General features: G+C 51.2%; 9 protein-coding genes across 9 annotated transcripts; 5 read left to right on the plus strand and 4 right to left on the minus strand.

Moving 5' to 3' along the window:
• Nucleotides 1–340: 340 nt before the first annotated feature.
• Nucleotides 341–1,076, minus strand: ASPBRDRAFT_126267 (protein SYS1; the record flags this gene model as incomplete). Its single annotated transcript, XM_067617855.1, has 2 exons — nt 341–755; nt 829–1,076. 2 exons carry the CDS (start codon nt 1,074–1,076, stop codon nt 341–343), a joined length of 663 nt encoding a protein of 220 aa, XP_067479234.1.
• A 366-nt stretch (nt 1,077–1,442) lies between these two features.
• Nucleotides 1,443–2,196, plus strand: ASPBRDRAFT_43383 (cytochrome c oxidase subunit 6B family protein). The gene is made up of 2 exons (XM_067624983.1): nt 1,443–1,743; nt 1,884–2,196. Exons 1-2 carry the CDS (start codon nt 1,519–1,521, stop codon nt 2,004–2,006), a joined length of 348 nt encoding a protein of 115 aa, XP_067479235.1. The 5' UTR covers nt 1,443–1,518; the 3' UTR covers nt 2,007–2,196.
• A 377-nt stretch (nt 2,197–2,573) lies between these two features.
• Nucleotides 2,574–5,587, minus strand: ASPBRDRAFT_196115 (putative RNA-binding protein (Nab3); the record flags this gene model as incomplete). Its single annotated transcript, XM_067620938.1, has 5 exons — nt 2,574–3,121; nt 3,189–3,409; nt 3,476–3,971; nt 4,032–4,211; nt 4,270–5,587. 5 exons carry the CDS (start codon nt 5,585–5,587, stop codon nt 2,574–2,576), a joined length of 2,763 nt encoding a protein of 920 aa, XP_067479236.1.
• A 1,493-nt stretch (nt 5,588–7,080) lies between these two features.
• On the plus strand, nt 7,081–8,108 carry ASPBRDRAFT_75287 (peptidyl-tRNA hydrolase domain protein; the record flags this gene model as incomplete). Its single annotated transcript, XM_067629276.1, has 3 exons — nt 7,081–7,607; nt 7,691–7,951; nt 8,021–8,108. The coding sequence occupies exons 1-3, from the start codon at nt 7,168–7,170 to the stop codon at nt 8,106–8,108; spliced, it is 789 nt and encodes a 262-aa protein (XP_067479237.1). The 5' UTR covers nt 7,081–7,167.
• A 126-nt stretch (nt 8,109–8,234) lies between these two features.
• On the minus strand, nt 8,235–9,495 carry ASPBRDRAFT_196117 (snoRNA-binding rRNA-processing protein UTP6; the record flags this gene model as incomplete). The annotated part of the gene is made up of 2 exons (XM_067620939.1): nt 8,235–9,326; nt 9,406–9,495. The coding sequence occupies 2 exons, from the start codon at nt 9,493–9,495 to the stop codon at nt 8,235–8,237; spliced, it is 1,182 nt and encodes a 393-aa protein (XP_067479238.1).
• A 408-nt stretch (nt 9,496–9,903) lies between these two features.
• Nucleotides 9,904–13,196, plus strand: ASPBRDRAFT_196118 (putative integral plasma membrane protein; the record flags this gene model as incomplete). The annotated part of the gene is made up of 8 exons (XM_067620940.1): nt 9,904–9,942; nt 9,995–10,541; nt 10,595–10,721; nt 10,832–10,870; nt 10,928–11,012; nt 11,068–11,113; nt 11,164–12,971; nt 13,038–13,196. 8 exons carry the CDS (start codon nt 9,904–9,906, stop codon nt 13,194–13,196), a joined length of 2,850 nt encoding a protein of 949 aa, XP_067479239.1.
• Nucleotides 13,197–14,573: 1,377 nt separating this feature from the next.
• On the plus strand, nt 14,574–15,814 carry ASPBRDRAFT_43387 (uncharacterized protein). Its single transcript, XM_067624984.1, has 2 exons — nt 14,574–14,736; nt 14,809–15,814. The coding sequence occupies exon 2, from the start codon at nt 14,933–14,935 to the stop codon at nt 15,785–15,787; it is 855 nt and encodes a 284-aa protein (XP_067479240.1). The 5' UTR covers nt 14,574–14,736; nt 14,809–14,932; the 3' UTR covers nt 15,788–15,814.
• A 1,471-nt stretch (nt 15,815–17,285) lies between these two features.
• ASPBRDRAFT_43390 (cleavage polyadenylation factor subunit CFT2) lies at nt 17,286–20,688 on the plus strand. Its single transcript, XM_067624985.1, has 2 exons — nt 17,286–17,639; nt 17,707–20,688. The coding sequence occupies exons 1-2, from the start codon at nt 17,491–17,493 to the stop codon at nt 20,585–20,587; spliced, it is 3,030 nt and encodes a 1,009-aa protein (XP_067479241.1). The 5' UTR covers nt 17,286–17,490; the 3' UTR covers nt 20,588–20,688.
• A 3,166-nt stretch (nt 20,689–23,854) lies between these two features.
• ASPBRDRAFT_43391 (putative extracellular thaumatin domain protein) lies at nt 23,855–25,015 on the minus strand. Its single transcript, XM_067624986.1, has one exon. The coding sequence runs from the start codon at nt 24,741–24,743 to the stop codon at nt 24,201–24,203; it is 543 nt and encodes a 180-aa protein (XP_067479242.1). The 5' UTR covers nt 24,744–25,015; the 3' UTR covers nt 23,855–24,200.
• Between the last annotated feature and the right edge of the window lie 1,502 nt (nt 25,016–26,517).

The following is a 26,517-nucleotide window of genomic DNA, read 5'->3' on the forward strand; positions in this document are numbered from 1 at the left end:
TGTCTTCTGATTCTATGCCTATTGATTGACGCAGCAGGCTCAATATATATTTCACACAGCAAAAGTTAAGAAAACACATCGAGGAAAGTAGTATGAAAAGAGGTAGTTGGCATCAATCCAATCCAACAACGCCACCAATGCAGGTACCAGCCAGCTAGGGTATACATGAGAAGAGAATAGAAGCAAACGTAAACATAGACCATAACCACATCCAGTGGAAGTCTCACGTACCCCAAGTTCAAGAAGTGATAATAATAAGGGAGATAAGGTCATGACGGAGAATAGGGAAGAAGAAAGAAAGAAAGAAGAGACGAATAAGAAAAAGAAAAAAGAAAAAATTCTATACCGCCGCGTCACCCTTCATTTCCACCATCTCATACTCATCTCCGGCACTGCTACTATCGCGCAAGCCTCGTCCCCTTCCCCTACCCCTCGACAGTGAGAATGACTCCTCACCGCCAGCGCCACTTTGCGCCTCACTACCGCCTGAAGCACCAGCAGATGTACCACCACCACTGCTACTACCTCCACCGATACCACCAAAACTGATGGGCTGCAGCTCCCGCCAACGACAGGCCCAGATGCCCAAGAACGTCATAAACGCGGCACTCGCACCCTGCAGGCCCCACCAGAGCCAATTCGCGGGCACGGAATGCGTGTACAGGGTTGTAGCGATGAGGTGGAGGAAGTGTAGGGTAAGAGCGAAGTCAGGGATAAGCTTGGAGCGAGCGACAAGGAGAAGGAGGAATATTACCCTTCAATGTAGATCTCTCGTTAGAGAATGTGTGTCTTGTACCGTGAAAATGGAAGCAAATTTAGAAGACTCACCCAATCCCACTAGTCAACAACCACACCAAGCCAAGCATCCATCCAATCGTAGTATCACCACGGAGAGCATTCCAGCTGAAGACAAGGTCGAGAGAGAAGGGTGTGCCGTAGACGACCGTCGTAAAGAGGATGAGAGCCGTGGCAGTGACATAGTAGGCGACTTGAAGGAGGAGGATCTTCCGGACAATCTTCAGCGGAGGAAGGTCTGTTCGAGAGCCCTCTCGAGGGGCCCGGCGGCGCGGGGGCATGAACTGTTTATTTTATCGTGTATAGGCGAATGTGTTTAGAATGGGTGTGCTGGAGGGTCCCCGAACTGCGGTGGCCGGGAATGTGTAGTGTGTTTGACCGCAAACGTATGGAACTGAGTGGTAGGTGTTTGCGAGACGTCAGGTCTGATTAAAGCGTTCCTGAATAACGCCAACCCGGAGAGAAAATTGTCCAGGGCAAATGCCTCAGGATGTATGACGTGGTGCTGCAGGGCTGATTGATCGATTAATATCCAGAGCGCCGTTCGGCGATGTTGGAGCCAACTTGACCGGACGGGTTAGCGCCACATGACCGGCGTCCGCGGCGGCGGAGCGGAGCAACCAATGCATCATCACAATTATTGTCTTTGAATATCCGGACATTCTAGAAAACCTCATCCTACTCCTCACACTTCCTCTACCCAACCACATACCTCCAACTACAATGGGCTGGCTTCCCTGGTCCTCCGACTCTTCCAACACCGCCTCCGACGGTGGCCGCATAGCTCCCGATCGAACCTCCCGCCAACGATGCTACGAGGGCCGCGACATGTTCTTTTCCTGCCTCGACCGGAATGATATATTGGATGCAATTAAGGATGACAAGGAGGCGCGCCGGAAGTGTGGAAAGGAGCTTGCAGAGTTTGAGACGGCTTGTTCGAAGGCGTGGGTATGTGTTTCTTGCTTTGTACATTGCGCGCTTTGGTTCTCGCTTGGTGTCGGGGCTCGCTGCGAGATGGGATAAGAAATGCTTGATAGCTCGTCTCTTGGTACTGGATGGAAAGCTAACAGCATACTTCTCAATGACAGGTCAAATATTTCAAAGAGAAGCGCGTGATGGAATATAATCGGGATAAGACGATTGAGCGGATCAAGAAGGAAGATGCGGCCCAGGTTCAAGAATTGAAAGCACAAGGATGGAACTCCCGGTAAAGAGGATGGAGAAAGGGATAATTGAGGTGATAATTGTGATTGAGGAAGTGACGGCGCCCTTCAAGGCATTCTACCTGTACGATATTGATGTACGCTTACCAGGCTTCTAATGAGTGCCGGATCGCATGCTACTAGATACTCTCCACTATAGGCTGGAACTGTGGCTTATTAAAATTACCGTGTGCTTGCATTTTGTCTGTCAGGCTCGTCACAATATGCCTACGACATCACAGAAATCCGTGGATAAGAATAGATACAAAAGCTCCGCAAAGAATGCTAACATCGCTGCCCGATGTCTAATATCATACTTCAAAAACCAACCGAGCCATTGCACCCCTATAACGTGTATTCGCTGATTCGATCGAGTGCGCAAGAAAATCAACCCAACAACCGAACCTTCATAACCTTTACCTGCGGTAACGTTTCGTATCCGATTCTCAATCGATCAATCAGTCAACGCCCGACTCCTTAAAATGTCGCCAACGACTGCGAAGCCAGATAGAAAGAGGAAGAGAGAAAAAAAAAAAAAGAAAGAGAAAGACAAGAGAAAACAAGGAATGTCATCAATCATTGCTTCCATTTGCCCAGTTGGTTCATGATATTCTGCACCTGGGGACCAACGGCAGCCGGGTTTTGAGGCTGCTGGCCTCCAAGCCCCTTGGCAAGTAGCGAAATCAAGTTGGGGTCGGATACTAAAGGAGCATTGGGCGCTTGGAGAGGAAAGGGCTGCGAAGGCAGTGGCTGTTGCGGGTTAGCAACAACAGGCTGGCGAGTGGCAGCGTTCAGCAGGCTGGCAAGATCTGCTGCGCCATGCGGCGTGCTGCTACTCGGGAACGGCTGCTGCGCCGCTGGCACAGCCGGCGGCCGTTGCTGGAGCACTCCCAACAGCGACTGTAGCGTAGGCCCGTCAAGGGAGGTGATCAGGTTGGCAATATTGGGCTGATTGGCGACGGTAGGCAGCGGCGCCTGAGGAGGCACGGTTGCGGCTGGAGCAGGAAGCGGGGGAACCCCAAATGCCGGGTTGGGAGGGAAAGGCGCCGGGGGAGCGCCACGCTGCATCGACTGGGCATGGAACACAATCTCGGCGGCGATACTGGGCTCGACATCAGGATATTCTAGTAGAAGAAGCACTGTCAGCGAACCAGAACCTATGCAGGCTGGTTGGGGATAAAGACGACTTACCGTTGGAGCGAACATTGTCTGGCCCTCCGCTTCGGTCAAACACCTGCAGGGGGATTTTCCTGGAGAACTGACTCGGGCGCGAAAGCCTCACTACGCCAAGGACGCCCTCTTGGATCTGTCGTTGAACAGCAGCATTCAGGGGGATTCGAGGTCCAAGGACAAGCACGTCCACCCGGAGACCCCGGTTACGGAAAGCATTCTCCACGTAGAAAATGAAGTTGCTGGCCACGGCATTAGACATGATTGCATGGATAACCGACAGAGAAGGGAATCAAGAGTATACTCACCGATCCAGTTCCTCGAGCACAAGGATCTGCACTTCCGGTACGTCCCTTGGAGCCCGTCGAGGAACGGGCAGGTCTGCATCGCCATCGTAGGACCCACGACCCCGCGGGCTTGGGCTGCGATACCTACGATCCCTCGTGTACGGTGATCGGGAACGCCGCCTCTCACGTCGATCGTAACGCTCTGGAGTCCTATCTCGAGACCGGTACCCATCCCTAGCACGGAAAGCACGAGGAGACGGCGAGCGAGGTGGAGGGGGTGGTCGATAGTCGTCACGCCTACGGTGGCCGGGCTCATCCCTAAAATCGCTGAATGGCACGCGCCCCGGTTCGTACGGACGATCGTAACGATCAGCCGGGGCTCTCGCACTGCGGCTGCCGGAAGGGCCACTCCGGCTGAATTCAGGTGACCTCGAGCGCCTTGGTGGAGGAGCGCGAGAAGGCTCTGCCGGGGCAGCCCCGGGCCTTGTGCTCCTCTGTGGCTTCGAAATTTCGAGATCTGGTGCACGCATGGATGAGTCTCAAGTGAGGACATCCATTGTCGAGTGGGTATACTTACGGACTTTGCGTCCTCTGACCACCGCCCCTTGCTCAGCGTCGAGAGCCTGCTTACAGGCAGACGAATCAAGAAACTGGATGAATCCATAGGCTTGCTTGATGGATATCTGAGCCAACTTTCCAAACTTGTGGAAGATGTGGAATAAATCGCGCTTCGTCACTCTTTCGGTGGGCAAATTGCCTGCGACCCCGGTCAGATCACTGTCTAGGTCCCTTCATACGTAGCAAGAAATACTAACCGACGAACAATCTAGACCCCGGTGGGAACCGGTCCCAAAGACCTTCAGTTACGTAGATCCTCTCATCATGCAGAAACTCATCGTACTTCTTCTGCACCTCAGGGCCCCATGGCGTGTCTTCATCGGAACTCTTATTTTGTCGGGCCACTACCCGTTCACCGCCACCCTTCCTGTTATTTGCTGGTCCCGGTGAGTCCTGGGACTCGGTCGTAGTAGTAGATGTAGACTGTTGGAAACTCGGCACGGGGGGAGGGGGCAAAGCGCTGGCACCCGAGGACGTCCCCGGTGCGCCAGCCGCAGCCAATGATGGGAGGCCCAGATTGGACTGATAATTACTCTGCTGGGCGGTGTAGGTGGAGGAGGGGGAGGGCTGCGCATTGGAGGTATTAGGGGGGAGCTGGTGATATGACCGGATGTCATCACTGGCATTGTAGTTGGGATGGATAGAGGGCTTCTCCTGGGGAGGGGGGCGAGGGGGCAGGCCCAGGGAAGATTGGAGCGCCTCGTCATCAGTTCCTGCCTGGGGAAAGGCAGAAACGTCTGCAGACAAAGGCGCCGTCTCTGAGACCGCAGGGGCAGAGGGCGCAGTGGAAGAAGGGGGCAGATTATCGAGGAGGTTCTGGAAATCGACACCATCCTCACCAGTGTTATCATCAGTTTTGGTCTGGGGGTCTAGGCGAGTTTGCGGCGCGGGCTGGGCGGTCCAGCTGGCGACTGCGTGGTCTACCTCGCTCGCACTGGGGGTGTCTTGAGCGGCATGGGAGGAAGAGGGAGGGACATCGGGGGGAGGAGGAGCTAGGAGGGAGGCGGGATCTGATGGAGGCACAGTGGTTAGAGAAGAGTTTGTTGGAGCGTCCTGGGCCGCGGAGGAGGTACCAGCGGCCACGGGAGGCGCGGGTTGGTCTGATGCAAAGGACGCCTGGGCAGTTGTAGCCGTAGCAGACAGTGCGTTGGCAATCTTGTTCATCGATCCATCCTCCACCTGCGACGAGTCCGAGTGGAAGCTACCTTGAGTGTTTGGTGGTTGGCGCGCTGGTGGTTGCTCCGGCACTTGCACGGAGCCTGTAGTTCCCCTCACTTCGCCGGGCCCTGCATACTGGCCACGAAGTGAGGTAGAATCATTGGTCTGCGCCTGGGAACTATTTCCAAGGAAGGCCTCGGACTTCTCATAAGTCGACGTGTCGTTAAAAACAGGGTCCATTTGATTCTGAAGCACCGGGATCCTGGCAGGTTCCGCGACGTGTAGCGGACGAGGGCTCTCGGGAGTCAGGGTCTTGCCGCGAAAGTGAAGCGCTTCATCTGGGGAGCTGGGCGTCATGTAGACCAGGGGGGAGAGATCGATTCATCTACAAGAGCACACAAGAAGGTCCGACAAGAACCACACGGAGATGGGGATTTTGGAAAATCGACAAAGCTAAGGTGGGGCTATCTTGCAAAATGAACCGGGCCGTTGGAGCCGGGGCGGTAAAAGGGATGGCAGCAACCCAAAGGGATGAAGTATAGAGAGAGGGGCGGGCTTCTTTTTTTTTTTTTCTCCTTTCTTGTCTGATGGTGTGGATGGGTGCGAGTAAGAGGGATGGAGAAAGAGAAGGGAAAGAAAAGGACAAGCCACACACACCCACACACGCCCCTGGATCCTGTCCGAGGATAACACAAGAGCCAGTGAGGCTTTTTTTGAGAAGGGAGGGGGGAGGCAAAAGCGCGCAAGTAACAAAGCGATAAGCGCAACGGAGAAATGGATGGAGTAAACAGTATAAGAAGAGACAACAAAACGAAAAAGAAATAATAGTACACAGTTGAGGTGAGAGAAAGGGGAGAAAGATCAGGAACAAGCCGCTATAGAAAGCTCTAGCAAGATGGAGTCACGGAACAACAAGGAAAGGCGATGAGGAAGTGAAAGATGAGGAGGAGCGCGTATTATTTCATCAATACCCAATGACAAGAAACCAGGAATTGGACACAACGAGGGACAAGCGATCAGCAGACGCAAGATTGCGATGGAGGAGCTAAAATGGTAAATGGAGCAGGGAAGACACAATTCCTTATCCACCAGATGGATGATGGATGGCTGGACTTTCTGTTCTCTGGTGGAGGGGGGAGAAGAAGAAAGAGGAAAGGATGGTGAGAACTGAGAAGATGAGTTCCGCGGCGTAACTTGAAAGTTACGGAAAGGTCAAAGTTTGCGCAAGTCAGAACCGGCGCCATGCCTGATCGGGGTGTTTTAGTGCTTCAGCAGGTCTAGCCATGCGGTGTGACTGGTTGGATCGGACACTAGCGGCGGGTCATGGCGCACCTGGATTTTTTCTCTTCTGGAACTGGTAGGTACCCATTAGTCAAGCCGACTACAAGACTATAACTAGTTACTAGTTACTAGTTAGTTAGTTACAGTAACTGAATAACGTTAAGTCCCTCTAAGAATATCCTGGGCCCAGATCCTTGTTGACTTGCTCCGACGGAGTTCTTCCGTCTGTGGTAACTATCAGATTGGGCTAAGGCTCGGAGCACTTGGAAGTCAACTGACTGGTTTGTTGTTTGGAAAGCACCACCTCAGCGGTTAACCACCTCGACAATCAGCGATGACCCAATCTATCTGAAGAGTCAAAACATCCTTGATAAATGATTAAGCTACTCTGTACTATCCATTAGCGACCGAGGCCGACCGCCAGCTACTGAGATTGGTGTCTACCCTACCCGTCGACGAACCGTCAGCCTGACCCTGCCGGCCACCCTACTTTTAAATTACCCGACCACTAAAACAAACGGGGTCTTGGGTGAAAGTTCTCCGTAACTCCGTCATATCCGTACTAAAAGCTACTAGATACTTTACTCTAGCTCGGCTTCTGGAAGATCCTCGTGCTTGTTACTCGTTAGCAACTTAGCATACCCATCCTTAATTCAATGTCCCTGTTCCTATCGGTCTTACCACCTGCAGCTGCGCGGCACCTCCCTTCCCCGCGCGCTGCTACTGCTGCTGCTGCTGCTGCTACGACTACTGCTATTGCTGCGAACATGTTGCGAGCGAATCATGTAAGCCGTGGATTAGAATCCATCATGGCACATGCCCGGCTTGCTCTCCCCCGTAATTTTCACCGCGTTTCCCTCGCTTGCTTTAATCCCCTTTCCTTCCGCCCCACCGTCGCGACACGAACCTTTGCGTCCAGGCGAGCCGCCGCCATCTCGAATGAGTTGAATCACTCGGGCCTAGATTCGGACCACCACCTGACGGCGGCTAGAGAATGGGTCGCTAGGCTCAATTCAAAGGCTATCACCATCCCGCGTGACATCTGCGAGATTTCCTTTAGTCGGTCTAGTGGCCCTGGAGGTCAAAACGTGAACAAGTCGGTTACCGCCATCGGTCTGAATCGACCACTCTCAAACTGATTGGTGACTAACATGTATCTGTCATTGCTACTTCGTATAGGGTGAATTCAAAAGCCACATTACGAGTCCCCCTCAAATCATTACTACCTCTCGTTCCCCAACTTCTACATGCCCCGCTGCAAGCGTCTCGATACGTCGCGGCCAAATCCCAGAGTCTGGTCATTCAATCGGATGAGTCGCGGAGACAGACCGCCAACGTGGAGGCGTGTTACGAGAAGCTCCACCAGCTCCTCAAGAGCATAGCAGAGGACACAATCCCCGGAGAGACTTCGCAAGAACAGCGTGACAAGGTACAAAAACTGTATGTATTTCCTCTGGGTATTAGGATCCACTTTGAGGAACATGCGAACCTCGGACTGATCTAGCGCAGAAACAAAGCTGCAAATGAAGCCCGCATCAAGTCGAAAAAAATGCACAGCAGCAAAAAGAGCAGCCGACGGGGTAGTTATGACGACTAACAAACATGCTAACTTTTCATCACCTAATAACCAAGAGGACCTTTCCCTCATTCTCATTGCCCGTTAAGCTTGCGAAGGAAAAAGCCCGATAAACGCCGATGAATGATTTAAAATAAAACGTAAGCTCTATGCTTCCTGTATAACGCGTTCCGCATTACGGATAGTGGCAGAAATCGCCTTTTGGAGAGAGACATCAAGGCCTTCAGTCTTCTCGAGGGGCTGTAGCCAGCTGACGATCTCCTTGGCGACGTTGGGGTTATTCCGGTACTCCCTGAGACGGGCAAATGACGCGCTAAACGCACGTGGGAATTCGGGCGAAGTGACCTGGATTCCAGCGGTGGGGAATTTGATGTAGCAGATTTGCGTATGGGGACTGTTTGGCTTGGTCTGCTGCATCACGTCGACCACATGGCCGAGAATCTTGTGCAGACAGGGCAGGTCGTCGAACTCAACCGCCATATCGTAGAATTCATGGCCGAAACGGTCGTCGTTTTCAAAATTCTTCATGGCCGTATCGAAGATAGCCAGAGGGATAGCACCACTCAGGGCAGGGGTGTTGGCAAGGTTGTCCAAAGCCACTTGGTCCACACCGCCATCCTCTCCAGCACCGGGGTTAATATCTTCCCCAGTGATCTTGGGCATAGCAATCATGTCGGCATCTAGATCATCCTCCTGCGCTGGCTTCGCGGCTTCGATCGGCTTATCGAGGCCCAAAATCCGCTGTCGCGCAACCAGCTTGGCGATATATATCAATTCCAATTTGGCATAGTGGAGCCACAGCTTCTTGGAGCTTTTGCAGAAGCGCAGTCCGCGCTGCATGTAACCCCTGGATTGTGTCATATCCGCATGCTCGTCCACAGAGTACTGCGCAGCATATAGCCACAAGTCAACGTTGGCGGGATGTAAGCGCAAGGCGTCCGTAAGAATGGTCGAGACCTTTTTGTAGGCTTTCTGTTGTTTCGCGTATTCGAGGTACTGCACCCACAAACCCACATCTCCATGAAACTTGCGAGTCGCGCGGTCAAGGATGAAGAAGATGCGCCTCTGCCCGGTGTATCCAGCCGACCTAATTCCCAACCGCTTCACCCTCTTCCGGCGCAGGGTGTCTAGGTTCATCTCATATTGCGCATATCGGACAAAGTCAATAGGCAGAGCGCCACGTGCGTTCAGCTTATGCTCAAAATCGGACCGTTTCTTGATAATGGCTGTGATTTCCTCCTGGAAGTAGATGAAACAGCATGTCAGTTTCCTAGGCGCATCGATGTGGGTAGATAATAACCATGGGCGCGCCAATTACCTTGGAGAAGATTTTCTTCCGCTCAAACTCCTTGAGCTCAGGGACCGACTTCTCCAGAAAGAAGCGTGCCTTATCGGTAGCGGCTGACATGGCTGCTCTGGATGGCTTTAGCAAGCAGCGACTTCAGCAATTCCTATTGCAACCCAGAAATCCAGAACCAGACGATAGGCAAAAAAAGTTGTCGGCATCCCGCACGAGATCTCCGCCCCAAGGGACCTGGCCGCCTGCCTGATCGGGGCTAGTGCCTGAAGCGCGCCGCCCGCGTGTTGCCGAGCCTCGCTCCGAAGGTCATCCCATCATCTCTCTCACCTTCAGGGGAATCTTGGGCTTCTCGCTGTTGGGATTCTTTTGTACGACCCGCTCTTTCGCTTTTTCTTTTCCCTTCTCATTTTATTTCTCTTTCGTTGACGCTCATTTCTATCCCCCCTTAGACTGTTTTCTTCTTAGCTTGTTGTTTTAATTGGCCGGAGTCCGTGCTCGGTGTCTCCCTGTGCTGCCATGGCACCCAGATATAAAGATGGGGATGCCGTTGTGGCGGTTAGTGTCTCTGCACTTCGCGGTTTGTCAAGCTAATTAACCATTCATTCAGCTCAATGGAAAATGGGTTTCTTGGGCGCATACGGCAGTGGCCTACACGGCCTTCTTCAGTGCCCTGGTGGTGGGAATGGCCTTGCACTTCCACAAGATTGTCCAGAACGAACACTACGGCTACCCTGATGAATGGTTCCCTTCCGTGTCGGCCACTATCGGTGATCGCTACCCTGAACGCTCTTTCTTCCAAGTCTTCATTGCCATTACCTCCGGCCCTCGTTTTGCCCTCGTCTTCCTTTGGTACCTCCTGACTGCCCGCCCTAATTCCGCCCTGCCAAAGCTGGTCGCTGGTGTGGGATTGTTCCGGACATTCACGTGCGGAGGCTGGACTTATGTTACCTCGACTGATGATCACGACTGGCACGACATTTTCATGATCTCATACCTGGTGGCAACCTTGCCCTGGACTCTCGGCTGCCTCGCCCTGAGCCCGAACAACCGCCGCGCTGTCAAGTACCGCAAGATCCTGGCAAGTCTGTTCTTCGGCACTCTGGTGCCGTTGATCTACTACTTCATCCAACACAAAGTGCACAAAGTTCCTGGGGGTAAGATCGTATGAATGCTGCTGCTGTGGATGAGATTATTGACCTCTGGCCAGCTTACACAAGATACGCCTTCTTCGAGTGGTCGCTCATTTTGTTTGATGTGGGATTCGATGCCGTCACAGCTCTTGACTTTGACGCATTTGAGATTGTTGTGAGGGATGTCAAGGGGGTTAGCAGAGGGTATGTACACTGGCTTCCAAAGTAAAGCAGAGCAAAGAGGAAAATGTACAGTCGCCAAAAGATGGTTGTCGGTATTTGAAAGACACGATCTAAGATGTTCAAACTTCCAGACAGTTGAAGACCACTGCGGACTCCGTCCTTGAAAAAGAGTGTGTACATTCTGTTCTCCAGACTTAACCGGAACATGGCAGTTAACTCGTAGTCAGGAAGGGCAAGCCCGTTGGCAACACGTTTGGCGAGGGCTTTTTCTGGTCTGAAATCATCGATGCTGCAGCAGACATCTACAATGGGGTACGCTTCAAACTGAGCCTTCCCTTGAAATCATGTGGTTGCTGATGAGTTGTAGTTCGTCTTCTGGACCCTCTGCACTTCCCTTCCTGTTCTCGTCTGGTGTAAGTACTGCGTCTTTTAATCGCAGGATCGCATGTCTGATTGGATGTAGACTTCCCTCTTTGGCATATGGGTATCTCCGGATATGAGGCTGCCATTGTCTGCTACCTTTCGCCTTTGCTTCTCGGCATCCCGGCAATCAAATCTGCGGCCATCAAGAACCCCCGCCTTTTCCACCTGCTTTCGCTGTCCGGACTCCTCGCATATAAGGTGCAAGACCCTGCCAACCGCCTCTTTGTTATGGGTTTCGCCGTTATCTGCAGCTGTGTGACTTGGGCCGCTACCTTATATGCAGAGAGAGCGAACAACGTCAGGCTGGAGTCCCGTATCCTCTCATGGAGCATTGGTTTGATTATGTCCAGCGTCGCCAAGTTTGCATGCACAACCAACAACCCGCTGTGGCCAATCATGCACGCTCAGAACGGTGGATGGAACAAGACCGGATTTCTTCTCGCTGTCCTGGCTGTCCTTCGATCCTACCGTAGACCTGCCACTAGCGGAGGAGATTATCTGCCGTCGAGTGGCAAGAAGGGCTCTCCTTTCTTGGCCGGTCTTGGTGTTGGAGGCTTGATGTTCGCCATGCACTACCTTCTGTCGGACTCGAGCACGATGATGTCTTGGGTCTGGGAGGGTTATCCGGTGCGAGGCCCCATCGCGGCTCCCCACGGTGCGGTCACAATCTTCACTATGGGTGCTGGTCTCGTCTACGGTCTCTTTTATCCTTCCGTGGCTGGTAGTTGGACAGCATTCGGACTTGGCTCTCTGGGTGCCACATTCCTTACCTGCTATAGTCACTGGACCGGTTACTATGGCGGTCTTGTTCTCGCATTCTACCTCCTGGCCGTGACTCCCGTTCTACTTTCCTCGGCCGTCAGACATTCTCCAGCATCTACCTTCGGCGTAGGCTGCATTTTGTACATCTTCTTGATCCTCTTCCACGTCTGGGTCGTTGCTTATGCCTTTGTCCCCGGAGGATACCTCGTCAGAGAGCACACGGATTGGGTCGTGATCACCATCATGTTGTCCATTGGCGCTGGTGTCTTTTCCGCCGGGGTGTCGAATGCGTCCAGCCCGAAGAGCAAGGCTGTCAGCCCTAACGGCAAAAGACAGCGGTCATACTTCATCTACGTCCTTGCGATCCTGCAACTGCTCTCTGTCTCCATCGCATACCTTCGCTTCCCCACTAATGACTACACTCCTTATCACAAGGAAGACAAAGTTGCCACCCTTGGCATTTGGACGATCCACTTCGGCCTTGATAATGATATGTGGGCATCTGAGCGGCGCATGCGCGATGTGATCCAGGAGCTTGAGCTTGATGTGATCGGCTTGCTCGAATCGGACAACCAGCGCATCATCATGGGCAACCGTGATGTTACTCAGTTCTTGGCAGATGACCTGGGAATGTATGCGGACTTCGGACCGGGTCCCAACAAGCACACTTGGGGCTCCGCCTTGCTCTCCAAGTTCCCGATTATCAACTCCACCCACCACCTACTCCCTTCACCTGTTGGTGAGCTTGCTCCGGCCATTCACGCCACTTTGGACATGTATGGCGAGCTGGTTGATGTGGTAGTCTTCCACTCGGGTCAGGAAGAGGACCCGGAAGACCGTCGTCTGCAAACAGAGTACTTGTCTAACCTGATGGGTTCGTCGTCTCGCCCGATGGTGCTGCTGAGTTACTTGGTCACCAAGCCGCTTGAGGGCAACTACAACACATATGTGAGCGATATTAGTGGCATGAAGGATATTGATCCCACGGACTGGGACCGTTGGTGCGAGTACATTCTGTATAAGAAGTTGAAGAGAACAGGTTACGCCAGAGTGAGCCGTGACTCCATCACCGACACTGAAATCCAGGTATGTGCTCCTTTGGCCTAGTCACCCTTACAGTTCTTTCCCCCTCTAACCAGCTCTTCCTGATAGGTCGGTAAATTTGTGATTGGCGAGCCGGAACCGGAAAATGAAATGCGCATCCCCGAGGAAATAGTCCCTGAAGGCCTCCGATTCCCTACATTGTTCCGCGGTCAGGGAGTTCGTGGCCATCGGTACCACGTCTTTGACGAGCCCCGATACTGGCAATGAGTTTCAGCTCTTGCTTGAAGGGGCACATCATTCCAGATACCTCTGAGCAACGTCGAATGTCTTCCATATATTGTTCTTGAGTATAGTTCATGCTACGAGCATACCAGCATTGCGTGGCCAACTGCCCGCGGTGATCATATGTCCTCCCTTTTTTTTTATCGTACATAATGTCATCTTTCCCTTATTGTTCTGTTCAAAGTCGAAGGTGTGTAATAAATCCGCAGCGAGGGCGAAGTGCTGTATGAACTAGGTTTGGGGACGACGAGATCACACTCCGCCTGCTGTTAGGTTACTTGTAAACTTAGTGACTGGGGATGGTAGGAGCTGATGGGTGGCCCTGATCTCGTGCCTGCCTGACTACCTGCCCCTCGTTCTGTGGAACGTAAACGAGGTCTGACCTTCACCCCCAGTGCATCCTGGACTGGGTTGTGGAATGCAAAGCTGCCAATTAAGCATGTTCGCCAGGTTGATGTGACATAATGTATATGACAAGGTGCGCGATGCTGGTAGTTTCTACACTGAATATCTGAGCTGATCAGCTGTCAAAATTATCGCTGTTATGTTGATGATTGCTGCTGGAGCAGGATACCCTTGCCAGGGGATATAGGTCAGTCATATCATAAGAGCCACCTTCCAGCGAAACCGGTTGTGTTGAATCACTGACTTGGACGTATACCAGCGAGCACGAGCACAAAGTACATCCCAGGAGAACAAGATCTGTTAACTTGGTTCCCAAGAACCTAGATCAACAGTCAAAGTAGCCACAAAAGAACATTCCAGCGACAATAGAAAATAACGGTGAGGCAAGTAAGCACTCCCCATTGCTAGTCTACTAGTCATTTAGCGCTAGGAATCCTCCGAGGAATGTATTTTCACTTTCTTTGTGAATCTTTGTCCCAGTTTCGCCTCCCCTAAAAGGAGATCGTTTGACCTTAATCAGGCAACAATGAAAGAAAAGAAGGGAATTTCTTCGATTATCTTCTAGGGCGGAAATGTGACGAAAATGTACATTATGATTATGAAGAGCAAAGGGACATCTGACAGGTATGACGAGAGTCATAGAGAGGCGATATTTGGCGTTCTATTTGCTGTCCTCGCGGACTTCCCCGTCCCTGTGCATTGGATGCTTAGCAAACTTTATAAAGTGATGGATTTTGCTCTTGGGACTGACCTGACTGATCAATCAACAGCACCCCTCTTGCGGAGGACTTGATTTCTTTTGGAAGTCGAAGGCTGTAGCAGAGTGCATGAGTGCCTTATCCGGGACTTGGACGAGTTTACGAAGGTTTAGGTAGGTTTACGTCGGATATCCTTTGGCTTTGTTGCTGACAATGCTGACGTTGGTGTCTGGATCTTTCACTTGCAAATCGTGCCTCGTGGGAAGTTCCTGAGGTTTTCTGAGACAAAGAAGTGTTCATCAAAGAAACACGGAGGATCGCATCGCTCCTATTCTATTTTTGACTTTGAATCAATTCCTTGGTTGATGTAGGTGAAAGGAAGTTCATTCGAAACCTACGGTGAATAAAATCCTTCGACAAATGCAAGTTGTTCCAGATATATTTGGCTACCATCTCTCGAAACGGCGTACGCAGGCTAACCATCCCATTTCAAGTCATCTCGAGCTTTCGAAATTTTACAACCGATTGAATTCTCATTTCAAGAAACTGTCTTCCAGTGTACTCAGACATATACTTCGGTTCAAGCTATCCATATCCCGGTCCACGACTCTAGAAGCCATGTCTGAAAGACCCGGCAAGCGGCTCAAGGCTGCGCGAAATGCTTCTCTTGACTCAAATGTCCCAGAAAGCCAGCACGTGGAGATTGTCAGTTCAGAACATGATGCCCCGCCAAGTGGTTCTGGGGGTCTTACGGCACGACGGGGAGCCATCATGTCCAAGGCTGCCAGACAGTTGCATGGGTTGCCTGCTATGGAGCCAGTTAGTCAGACGAGCAATAGGACTCGACCTCCACCTTCAACGACGCGAAGATCCCAACCATATGAACCAGGCGCCCAGCCCGATATTGCCACAACGTCTAACAATGAGCCCCAAACGGGTGCTCCAGAGCGACCTCAGGTGCAGGGAGAGCACAAGCAGATCCAGCCTGTTCAAAGAGATGAAATCTTGACGCGGCCGCCAGTGAGTACGCTCCCCTATCCAACGTCGACATTGGCGCCTCAGGACAGGCAGTATCCTCGACAAGTGCCCGCTGCCGAGATGGTATCGCCGACCCAACCTGGCACAGGTGAAGGCCATAAGTATAGTTCATACAAGCGGCCGACTATATTCACGCAGGCCCCAAAAAACAGGGTCCATCCCCCAAAACCCTACACTAAGGGGCACACTCAATTCTTAGAAAGGACGTTGAAGATGCTATCCGGGCATGACGGCCCGCCCCAAGAGGAGCTGAATCCAAACTGCGAACTAGGCATGCCACCGAATGAGTACATGGTCCACGAACCACCCTTCACTGCGGATGATACTCCCTTCTCGAATAATGGTGAGTGTAAATGGATTTGGATTGTTGTCACTTTACTTGTGTTGAGCATGTTCCTATGCCTCTTTCTGTACGTGTTCAAGGTTATCAGATGATGTAATATATGTCTTGTTGAAGCGGCCTAAATCGCTATAAGCAAACATGTTTGGCGATATATACTACTGGCTATTCTCAGGATATTGCGACTTGCGGGAAGGATTTGCTCACATTCTTCACACATACCCCTTGCGTTATACATTCCCGACCTTTTTCTGATGTGCTATGTGACTTGGCAGTCTACGAAGGATACAACCCAGATATTCCTCCTTACCACCCCACCGACCCCCCAGGGTATCAGGAGGCTGGGGTTGGAGTACCCAAGAGAGGTAAGGATGCCATTGACTTCTCGTTCGAAAAGTGTTAGAAGTATCTGGCTAACAGGAAACCCAGTGTCTCCAGAAGGGCGGCCCCTTGAGATACCAAAACAGGGACGGAAAGGTGCAGCAGCAGACCCAGCAGACCCAGCAGAACATATTGGGTTTTTACAAGGACTACCGGCGGCGGACATGCAGCTGCTACTAGAACATGCTAATAGAGAAGCATTCTTAGCGGCACAACAAACCCTACACGCGACAGCATGGCCAAAGTTCGTAGGGTACCCCGGATTACGCCCAGTTTTGCGAGACCCGACCGAAGCGACAACAGAACAACAAGGTCAGACTAAGGGAAAGGGAAAAAAGACTGGCCCACAACAGGACGCACATGTTCCGACCGTCATAGCCAAGGGAAATGAGGCCAAGGAATACATGAAGGAGCACTACGATGAGTTCTACCCTGACGATAGAATCCAGCGGGTGAGAAATCACAGCGGAAGAATTGTCAGCGATTGGAGCATCGAAGTCACTCCGGGTCAGCTTGAGCAGATACCTAGGGCTCCGCCTCCGCTACCCAAGTCTGCGCCAGCACAAGTGGAACGAGCGAAGCAGATTGAAGCGAAAGGGAAGAAGGGAGACGCCGAAGGGAAGAAAGGTGAAGCCGAAGGAAAGAAGGGAGGAGCCGAAGGGAAGAAGGAAGAAGTCAAAGGGAAGAAGGGAGAAGCCGAAGGGAAGAAGCAAGAAGCCAAAGGGAAGAAGAGGAAGAGGACTACAGAACCGGCGGCATCGGAACCATCAGCACCATCCGCACGCTCAACACCACCAGCACGCCCAGCGCCACCAAAACGCTCATCACGCCCAGCAGGCTCAGCACGACCATCAGCATCGGCAGGACCTGCAGCAGGGGAAGCAGCACCAGCATTGCCGCCGCGGAGGATGCAAACGCGGGCCATGACCAGGTGCCAGGAGAGAGAGAGTGCGAAAGCGCCCAAGAAAGGGCGAAGCTGAGAATGAATGGGATAATGTATATGTCCTCATGTACTTAGCAGAGACCCCGTAGATTTATTCACTTTGCTTGTTGATGTTTGTGTCTTGTCTTGTATACTTCGACGATAGTATTATGTAGATGATCTGCATTCAAAATTACCCGATGAAGAAGATATTGCAAACCGGACAAACAAGACCCGTGATGCTGCTGCTTTGTATCTGCCGATGTCGACCAAACAATCATCGGCATCAGCATCCTTCGAAGTCAGCCATTGCTCCAATCTAATGAATGCTGTTCAATAGGCTGGATATGTTACGATAATTGCCAATTGGTTGCGCTTCTGTTCGTCGTTATCCCATCTGGATCGATGAGCTAAGTGAGAGCGCTTCCGAGTCTCCGCGACAGCTTCCTCTGCAGTTCTCCTGGGTTCGCCGCGCACGAGAATCTCCAGGCCAAGATGTTCACCTTCACTCCTCTTCTCGGCGCGCAGTCTGCGTCATCGAAGGCCTCACAATCGATTCTTGAACTTGATGGAGGAATTAAGATCCTTGTGGACGTCGGTTGGGATGACACCTTTGATCCTCTCGACCTGCAGGAACTCGAAAAGTGAGCAACCGCTGCAATCCCTGTATATCTATCGGAGGGGGGCTGCCTTCTAATATGATAATACTAGACATGTTCCGACTTTATCGCTCATTCTTCTAACCCACGCTACACCCGCTCATATCGGTGCCTTTGCCCATTGTTGCAAGACCTTCCCTCTCTTCACGCAAATCCCCGTCTACGCTACGAGTCCCGTCATTGCGCTCGGTCGCACACTGCTACAGGATCTATACGCCTCTTCTCCGCTGGCCGCAACATTCTTACCCAAAGCCTCAATCTCCGAGCCTGGAGCTTCCACAGCTGCAGCATCAGCCGCTGCGTCGGTGGCTGACGGCGACGAAAGCGTCGAAGCTACTCATGCTGGACGCATCCTTCTCCAACCTCCCACTGCCGAAGAAATCGCCCGGTACTTCTCTTTGATACACCCGTTGAAATATTCACAACCGCACCAACCCCTTCCGTCGCCATTCTCCCCGCCCCTGAACGGCCTCACGCTGACCGCATATAATGCGGGACACACCGTTGGTGGTACGATATGGCATATACAACATGGTATGGAGTCGATTGTCTACGCGGTCGACTGGAACCAAGCTCGAGAGAGCGTCGTCGCGGGTGCTGCCTGGTTCGGAGGCTCCGGTGCCAGTGGAACGGATGTCATCGAGCAGCTGCGCAAACCTACGGCGCTGGTATGCAGTACCAGGGGAGGTGAACGGTTCGCGCTGCCCGGAGGCAGGAAGAAGCGGGATGACTTGCTGTTGGACATGATCCGGAGCACTATCGCCAAGGGTGGCACGGTGCTGATTCCTACGGATACTAGCGCTCGCGTGCTGGAGCTGGCTTATGCGCTGGAACATGCCTGGCGCGATGCGGCAGGCTCTGGCCAGGGCGACGATGTACTGAAAGGAGCCGGACTATACCTGGCCGGTCGGAAAGCTAATACTACGATGCGACTGGCAAGGAGTATGCTGGAGTGGATGGACGAGAATATAGTGCGAGAGTTCGAGGCGGCTGAGGGTGTGGATGCAGCCACTGGTCAGTCAAATACAGAAGGCCAACGGGCCGGTCAGAATCAGGGCAAGACAGAAGGAAAGGGCGTGGGGCCTTTTACGTTCAAGCATCTCCGAATCTTGGAACGCAAAAAGCGGCTAGAGAAGATTCTATCCGACCAGAAGCCCAAGGTCATTCTGGCTTCCGATACGTCGCTGGATTGGGGGTTCGCGAAGGACTCCCTCCGTCTGGTGGCGGAGGGTGCCAACAACCTGCTGCTCTTGACGGAGCCTCTGCATAAAGAGAGGATCACGGAGGGCCAGGAGAGCACCCACAGGAAGACGCTCGGCAGTATGATCTGGCAGTGGTACGAAGAACGCAAGGATGGCGTCGCTCTGGAAAAGGCATCGGATGGTGAGATGCTGGAGCAGGTGCACAGCGGAGGCCGGGATCTCTCCTGGACGGATGTGCGACGTGCGCCTCTGGACGCAGGCGAGCAGCTGCTCTATCAGCAGTATTTGGCCACGAAACGACAACTTCAAGATACCTCTCAAGCAAGGGGGCAGGAAAACCTTGATAACGCCGCCGACGCACTCGACGACCGGTCAAGCTCTACATCAGAAGACTCGGAGACGGAACAGCAGGGCCGCGTACTGAACTTTTCAACCTCATTAGCGCACTCCAACCGCAACAAGCTCGGCCTCAGCGATGAAGACCTTGGCGTCAACATTCTTCTACGGCGCAAGAATGTCTACGACTACGATGTACGAGGCAAGAAAGGCCGCGAGCGCATGTTCCCGTATGTGGCACCGCGAAAGAAGGGAGACGAGTTTGGCGAGTTCATCCGGCCAGAGGAGTACCTCCGTGCCGAAGAACGCGAGGAGGCCGACATGCAGCAGCGCCGGACCGACTCCCAGACCAAACTGGGACAGAAACGTCGATGGGACGAGACAGCAACCCCAGGACGTCGACTGTCGGGCAGTGGCGCCAAACGGCAAGCGCTCGGAGATGCGCAGAAGAGGGATGTCAGCACTGCTGACGAACTGAGCCTCGCCGAAGATGGCGAGGTGGATGCTGCGGTATCCTCGGAGGATGAGGTGGAGGGACAGAGCTTCGAGGGGCCCGCGAAGGCAGTGTACGAAAGGGCTACGCTGACCATAAATGCCCGACTGGCCTATGTGGACTTCACGGGACTACACGACAAGCGCAGTCTGGAGATGCTCATTCCGCTCATCCAGCCCCGGAAGCTGATCCTGGTTGGTGGCATGAAACAGGAGACGACGGCGTTGGCGACCGAATGCCAGAAGCTCCTGGCAGCCAAATCTGGAATGGACGTATCGGCCGCAGACTCGGCAGTCATCTTCACGCCGGTCAATGGCGAAGTTGTTGACGCCAGTGTCGACACCAACGCATGGATGGTCAAGCTGAGCAACAACTTGGTCCGGCGCTTGAAATGGCAGCATGTGCGCAGTCTGGGAGTGGTCACGCTGACGGCACAGTTGCGGGGGCCGCAACTGGCCTTGGAGGATTCAACGGAGGAGAATCCCAGCAAGAAGCCGAAACTGTTGGATGGGGAGGAGGAGAAGGAGGCCACAACGAACGCACTACCCGAAGGGGCCAAACCATCAGCCGACAAATCCGATGTATACCCACTGCTCGATGTGCTGCCGGTCAACATGGCGGCGGGGACGCGATCCATGACCCGGCCGCTCCATGTGGGCGACCTGCGGCTGGCAGATTTGCGCAAGATCATGCAAGGGGCCGGCCACACGGCGGAATTCAGGGGCGAGGGAACGCTCCTGATCGATGGGATGGTGGCCGTGCGGAAATCCGCGACGGGGCGGATTGAGATTGAAGCATCGGCGCAGTCTGCGGCGGCAACGAATCTGGGACGAGGCGGGGGGAGCTTTTTGGCTGTGAAGCAGAAGATTTATGAAGGATTGGCTGTTGTGTCAGGGAGTTAGCTATACCAGCCTACCAATCTACTCGCAACCCATTTTCCAACTAAATACTAGAGTATGCAGTAAGGATAGAGTAGTATATGATGTATGCCATGGCCCCTTTGGCCCGTCAGCGATCCTCCAATGGTCCTAGTATAATCTAGCCCCCAACATAAGCTGAGCATGGAGGTGGTCAGCATTGTAAATCAATGGCACATGTCACACCATCATACTTGGTGGTATATTCGTAGTAGATACTAACCATCGTGCACTACATACAGACATACTCCGCACAACTCCGTAGTATCTAAGTATACATCACGGCTTAAGCGAACACGTCTTAGCCAAGTCTAGCCACAATCCCAACTACTTACTTACTTACTTTTATTACTTATTACCCCTTTTCCTGCCCCAGAATCCCGAACAGAATCAATAGTCAATAGTCGCAGGAGTTGTTTCTGGAAGGGCTAGAACTATCTAGTCAAGGCCAGGCCAGGCCAGGCCAGGGGGGTGGGAGGCGGGAACTAGTGGTATCAGATGGTGATAGTGTAGTTTTTGTGGCTACTAATAGGGAGGAGTCTAGACTATACACACAGTACACAGTATACATATATGGGTAGCCCGGTAGATATTTTTGGGATGTTATATGCTTTGGTGTATGAAGTACATAAAAGTGTATGGGTGAATCTGAATCAGGGGGAGGGGGAGGGTACTATCTACTTAGTCCAGATTTGGTGTGGTGGTTAGATAGTTAGTATGCTTATGCTTAGTATAGTAATTTGTTAACTAGCTAGTTGTTGAACATGTCCTTGGAAATTAGCTACAATCTACTAACTGTGTAGATGTTGGAACTAGCCCCAAAGCAACTATATAGTCAGTATGAGATCAATCTGTCTCAGCTGTCAGCTCCTCCTTAGCATTGGCAGTGGAACCTGCCATTCCTTGATTGTTGAACAACTATACTTGTTTTACAGGTACACGGCAAGTACACTGCAAGTAACTTTGTAGAAACAACCAAGATCTTAATCCCAACCACCATCAACAAGGAATATACGGAGTACAGTAATCATAATCATCCATGAATATCAAACCCTTGAATATCCAACAAAGGCAACAATAAACGACAAAAGAAAGAGGCAGAGGCAGGGTTCCCCTCTCTGCCCGGGATTCCCTCGGATCCGTCGGAACAATTCCACCTCTCCACCCATCCACCCATTCACATTCAGCCACTGGCCGTCAAAGACCATTATCCAGAGTACACCACTACAGTAAACGACCCAAAAGTAAGCGAGCAAGCGACATGCCCATAACTAACCGATAGACAAGGGAAGGAGGAGAAGAAGGAGTAGGAGGAGGAGGGGTAATATTCTGAAACACATCCAAAACAGCCCCCCATTAGCAGCATCAGCAGTGGTTAATAGTAACTAACCCACCACGTCAACCATCAACCATACACAGTCTAATTGGGTGATGGGGAAAATAATGGGTTGACAACCATGACATACGTAACGTCCATCGAATGGTGGACCTAGTGGACTAGTGGACAGTTCGGCCCAAAAATCAATCCAGTCAACCCGTCAATCGAGAGATTGGATTTTCCCCCGATCTTTGAATCTTGAATGGACAATGCGGCGGATCCGCCTTGACCAATAGGAAGTGGGGGAATCCCTCGATTCTCAGGGAATAAGGTTGGCGAACTGGCCAATTAGATGCATAGTTTTGGGGATACCGCTGCCTCCCTGGCACCAGTTGTTCATCATTTCTTAGTTTGTTTTCTTCAGCGGTTAGATAGATAGATACGGTGTAACTTCTATTCATTACGGATGGTGTAAGATAATCGTTGTGTATTGAATAATCAATATTCTATGATGTTTTTCGTTTTTCTCCAATATTGTAGTACTCCGGAGTAAGTCGGCTGGTTGGCTGGCTGCCTAATTGGCTGTGGTTATTCTTCTTCCGGGTGTGGTCTTACGTATGCGCCACTTGCTTTCTTTCTTTTCTTTTTCTTTCCATTTTGCTTCCCAATTCCCGATTTTTGCCTCGTAAGTAACCGCGGATTGAAGGAACCCAATTCACTTCCACCACCTATAGTAGATAGTCTACATAATACTCACGGAGGAACTTAACTCTGGTATTGAGATCCGGCACATGGGAGGGTGACAATCCCGCCGAACTACTTGCCTCCTACAGAGTACATCCATCGTGTGGGAGACTACAGTCTACACAGTGAACCAGTCAACTTACTGTAGTTAGTTAGTTATCTCTGAATTAATAATATCATTCATTCACCACTCAGTTAACTAAACAAGTAATGAGTGAATTACCACAATATGTGTCATCGTCAATAAGTAACTATCCTGGTCGGGCACACCAGCGAGTTACTAACTACGTAGTGAGAACAGCAGTAAAAAGAAAGTCTAGAATCCTGGTAGTTCCCCTCCCAATTCATCGGTGAGAAAGAAAGAACAAACAGACAGAAGTGGATCCATCGGGTTCAGCCCAATCGATGAATCTGAAATGGGGCTGGGAAAAGAAAAGTGGGAATTTGGGAAAAAGAGGCGCCGCGCCTATTGTGCCCGCCTTGTGGGATTTGGGCTCCACTTTTTTTCTTTTCTGAGAGGTCTTCACAGGGACCCACTGTGGCTGAATGGGGTTTTTTGCCTGGTCTACGTATTTGCCGTGGCACTCGGTAAGTTGAACTAATTACGTAGGTAGGTAGGTAGGTAGGAGGGGAGGGAGGGGTTGTGAGTCACTTTGTTTGCTATGCTTCTGCTCTGCTCTGCCTGGAGGGAATTGGTACGTAGTAAGTGGTGAGGTCGGAGGTAAAAAGTAGGTGAAAGATGCATAGTTCCTGCATGAGCTATTGTTCTTTTCACATTCCATCTCTGTAGATTGGAAATAGGGTATTTGATCTGTCAGATTGGAATGTGAGTGTTAATGTCAGTGTCAGAAGTTCGAACTGAATGTTTTGTTGGTATTGTTGTGGATGGGTGTTAGGAGTATGTGGTGTGTTTGATTGTAGGGATGAAAAGGATTCAGTGTTGAGTGACTGACTGTGTTGGTTAAGTTGGTCGGGTGTGGTATTTCTTCGTCGGAGAGTAATTTCATTACTCCCTGTGTTCTAGGATAAGTCAATAATTTTGAGGAGACAAGTTACACTGATTTGATATTTTGACAGGTCAGACATTGATCTCACTGTCAATTATTGAAAGTACTTTGTACTTCGTATAGGTACTTCTGAGGTATACTACGAATCTACATAGGAGAAAGAGAAGGATGATAGGAAGAAGTTTTTGGGGAAAGGAAGAATAGTATTTGTTGACGATTTTTATTTCTATCGATCTATAGATCAAAAGTCAAGTCTATAGGCGTAATTCATGTGATCTCAAATCACTACATACATAACCGCATAGCACAGCAAGCGAAATCCACCCAAGGTGTGATCACGAAGCGAAAGAGAGTGTTGTGTTGCTGTTGTGTTCTGCTTTGTCTTGTGCAACTCATCCAGGAGGCAGATCAAGTCAATCTATACATGAGAACTCAAAAAAACCAAACCCATCCAACCCAAGGTATCACTTGATCCTAAATAAACTCCATCTCCTTCGTTTGTTGAGAAGTAATGTCCTAAAGGGACTGTTTAACCCAGAGTAAGAGTGAACTGAGTGTCAATGGGGCAACCGTGAGTAGCAGCGTTGTCATCGGGCTGGAGGTAAGCCTCAGCACACGCAGTGTCACCAGCCTCGCAAGTGACAGTCGGGCAGTTGTCGGCCTCCTCGGAAGGCTTGACGGTGAAACCGTACTTGGTGAAAGCGGAGTCACTGCCCAGGTTGATGCAGGACATGTCCCAGAAGATGGTGTCACCGGACTGGGTGTACTCGAACTGAAGGACATCGGACTGGCTCTCGGTGGTGGACAACTTGATGGAGATACCACCACCGTTGTCGTTGGATTGCCAGGACTCGGAGTAGCTACCACCGCCCGCAGAAAGGGTATGCATGTTACTGACTCTATCAGAAACAGTCCACGCGTAGACGGTAGTATCACCCATGTTGTTGGAGATGGAGACGCCGCCGGAACCCGAAGAGGTACCGTTGCGACGAACCATGTTGTTGCCGAAGGAGTGGGGAAGAGCCGTGGCAGCAGTGGCCAGAGCGGCGGTGAGGATGGTCTTGAACATCATTTTGATAGATGAGAAGGGATTGACTTGAAAAAGATGAGATGTTTGTTGTCAAAGATTGACTTGTTGTAGTTGTAGTGGTATGTGTTTTTGTTCTTCTAAAGAAGAGAGAAAGTGGTAGTAGAAAGTCCAAAAGAGAGAGGACTAAAAGGAAGGCAGACTAGTCTGATCGACAGACTAATACGATGTATCAAAAAAGAGAGAGAGAATGACAGGTCAGACAAAAGCTGATCAAGAGAGTGTCAGTGGATTTGCTGATGGAGAGGAAGCCAAAAGGTGCAGCGAGATGCATCCTTATATAGCTTTTTGCGGCGGCAAGGCATCCAACCGTCGGCGAAGAGATCGGCTAGTGGTCACCACTGCAATTGCTGCTGTTCCTGGCCGTTTCAACGAATCGCCGCCAGAGGCGCAGGGGTAAAAAGTTTGTTCGACTTTGGGGTTCCACATGGCCACTGACGTGGATTGGATTGTCCCTGACGAGCCATGAATTTGCATTTTTCTTTTCCTTTTCTTTTTTTCGTTTTTCGCCTTTTCCAAATTGTGCTGGAAGTTGGGCGCGCAGGTGGAGAAGACTTCCTGGAGACGCCACGAGACGGAATCCACTGCCATCTGCCATCACTACTCCAGAGCTAGTTAGTTAGTGATGCCTTATGGAGTACGGAATACTGTGTAAGTGGTGGTGAGTGCTGACAGCGCCTGCAGTGGGTGTGTACTGTGTACACTACAATAACTACTAGTCCACTTAGTATTCACTAAATGTCTAGACCTCGATCCATCCAGTAGATACATAATAGATACTTGTCTAGAATCTCCCCCCCTCATTTCTTTCAATATTAACAATGAAATCTTACACCACAGCACCACCAATATTCATTCCATAGTCATAGCCATAGCCCATAGTCAAGTCATATTGATCCCAAAAATAGGCACTCAATAATACTTTCTCCCTTTCCACCCCCCTCCTGTTCCCCCCCTCAACCACAGCACACACAGCATGGCAGACGGCAAGTTACCAAACCATCCATTCATTTCATCCATTCAATCATTGATTGAACTGCTTGTGCTCCACAAAACCCCGAGTTCGCCTTTCCTTGGGCCCGAAAAAGTCAAAATAGTGTACCAATTCTCGGAGGCCGTGGAAATACACCACCCCTACTATCCGACGCGTGGTAATAACCATTCTTACTAATAACCCAGGCAGTGCACACAAGCCCTGCACTGTGTTCCAGACTTTGAGATCGGAAGGATTCCACTGACTGACTTTGACTGACTGATTTGACTGATTTGACTGGTGTGGATCAAAGAATTTCCCCCATGGCAATGGCAATGGCAATGGCAAAGAAAAGAAAAAAAGACCGCACTGCAATAATGGGTCCTCCCAATCCACGGATCGGAGACTCTCTTCCTCGTCTGTTCTGCCTTGCGATTCTTTTCCTCGCTGCTCGTCCGAGAATGAAAACTGAGTAATCAATCAATCCAGATGCCTACGCAATCCCAGCAACCTGGTGGAGTGGAGTGGATGGAGTTCGAACCACACACTCACTCAAACTGTTCATCGGTCATCCAGTGCTTAGGCCACCACTAACGAGCTAACTAATTCTAGTCTCCGAACCTAGTCCGACCTTATTCTTTTTTCCCTTTCCCTTGTACAGGAAAAGTCTTCGATTTGGGGGTGGTGTGAGAAAAAGTTCTAGAACGTTGTTGGTGTCTGGATTTTGTGGTCTTTCTTTCTTCCCCCCTCTACGGAGGACTAAGAATTCTTCCCCCCTCATTGCCT

The sequence above is a fragment of the Aspergillus brasiliensis genome (genome assembly GCF_001889945.1).
Source record: "Aspergillus brasiliensis CBS 101740 unplaced genomic scaffold ASPBRscaffold_6, whole genome shotgun sequence".
Lineage (NCBI taxonomy): Eukaryota > Fungi > Ascomycota > Eurotiomycetes > Eurotiales > Aspergillaceae > Aspergillus > Aspergillus brasiliensis.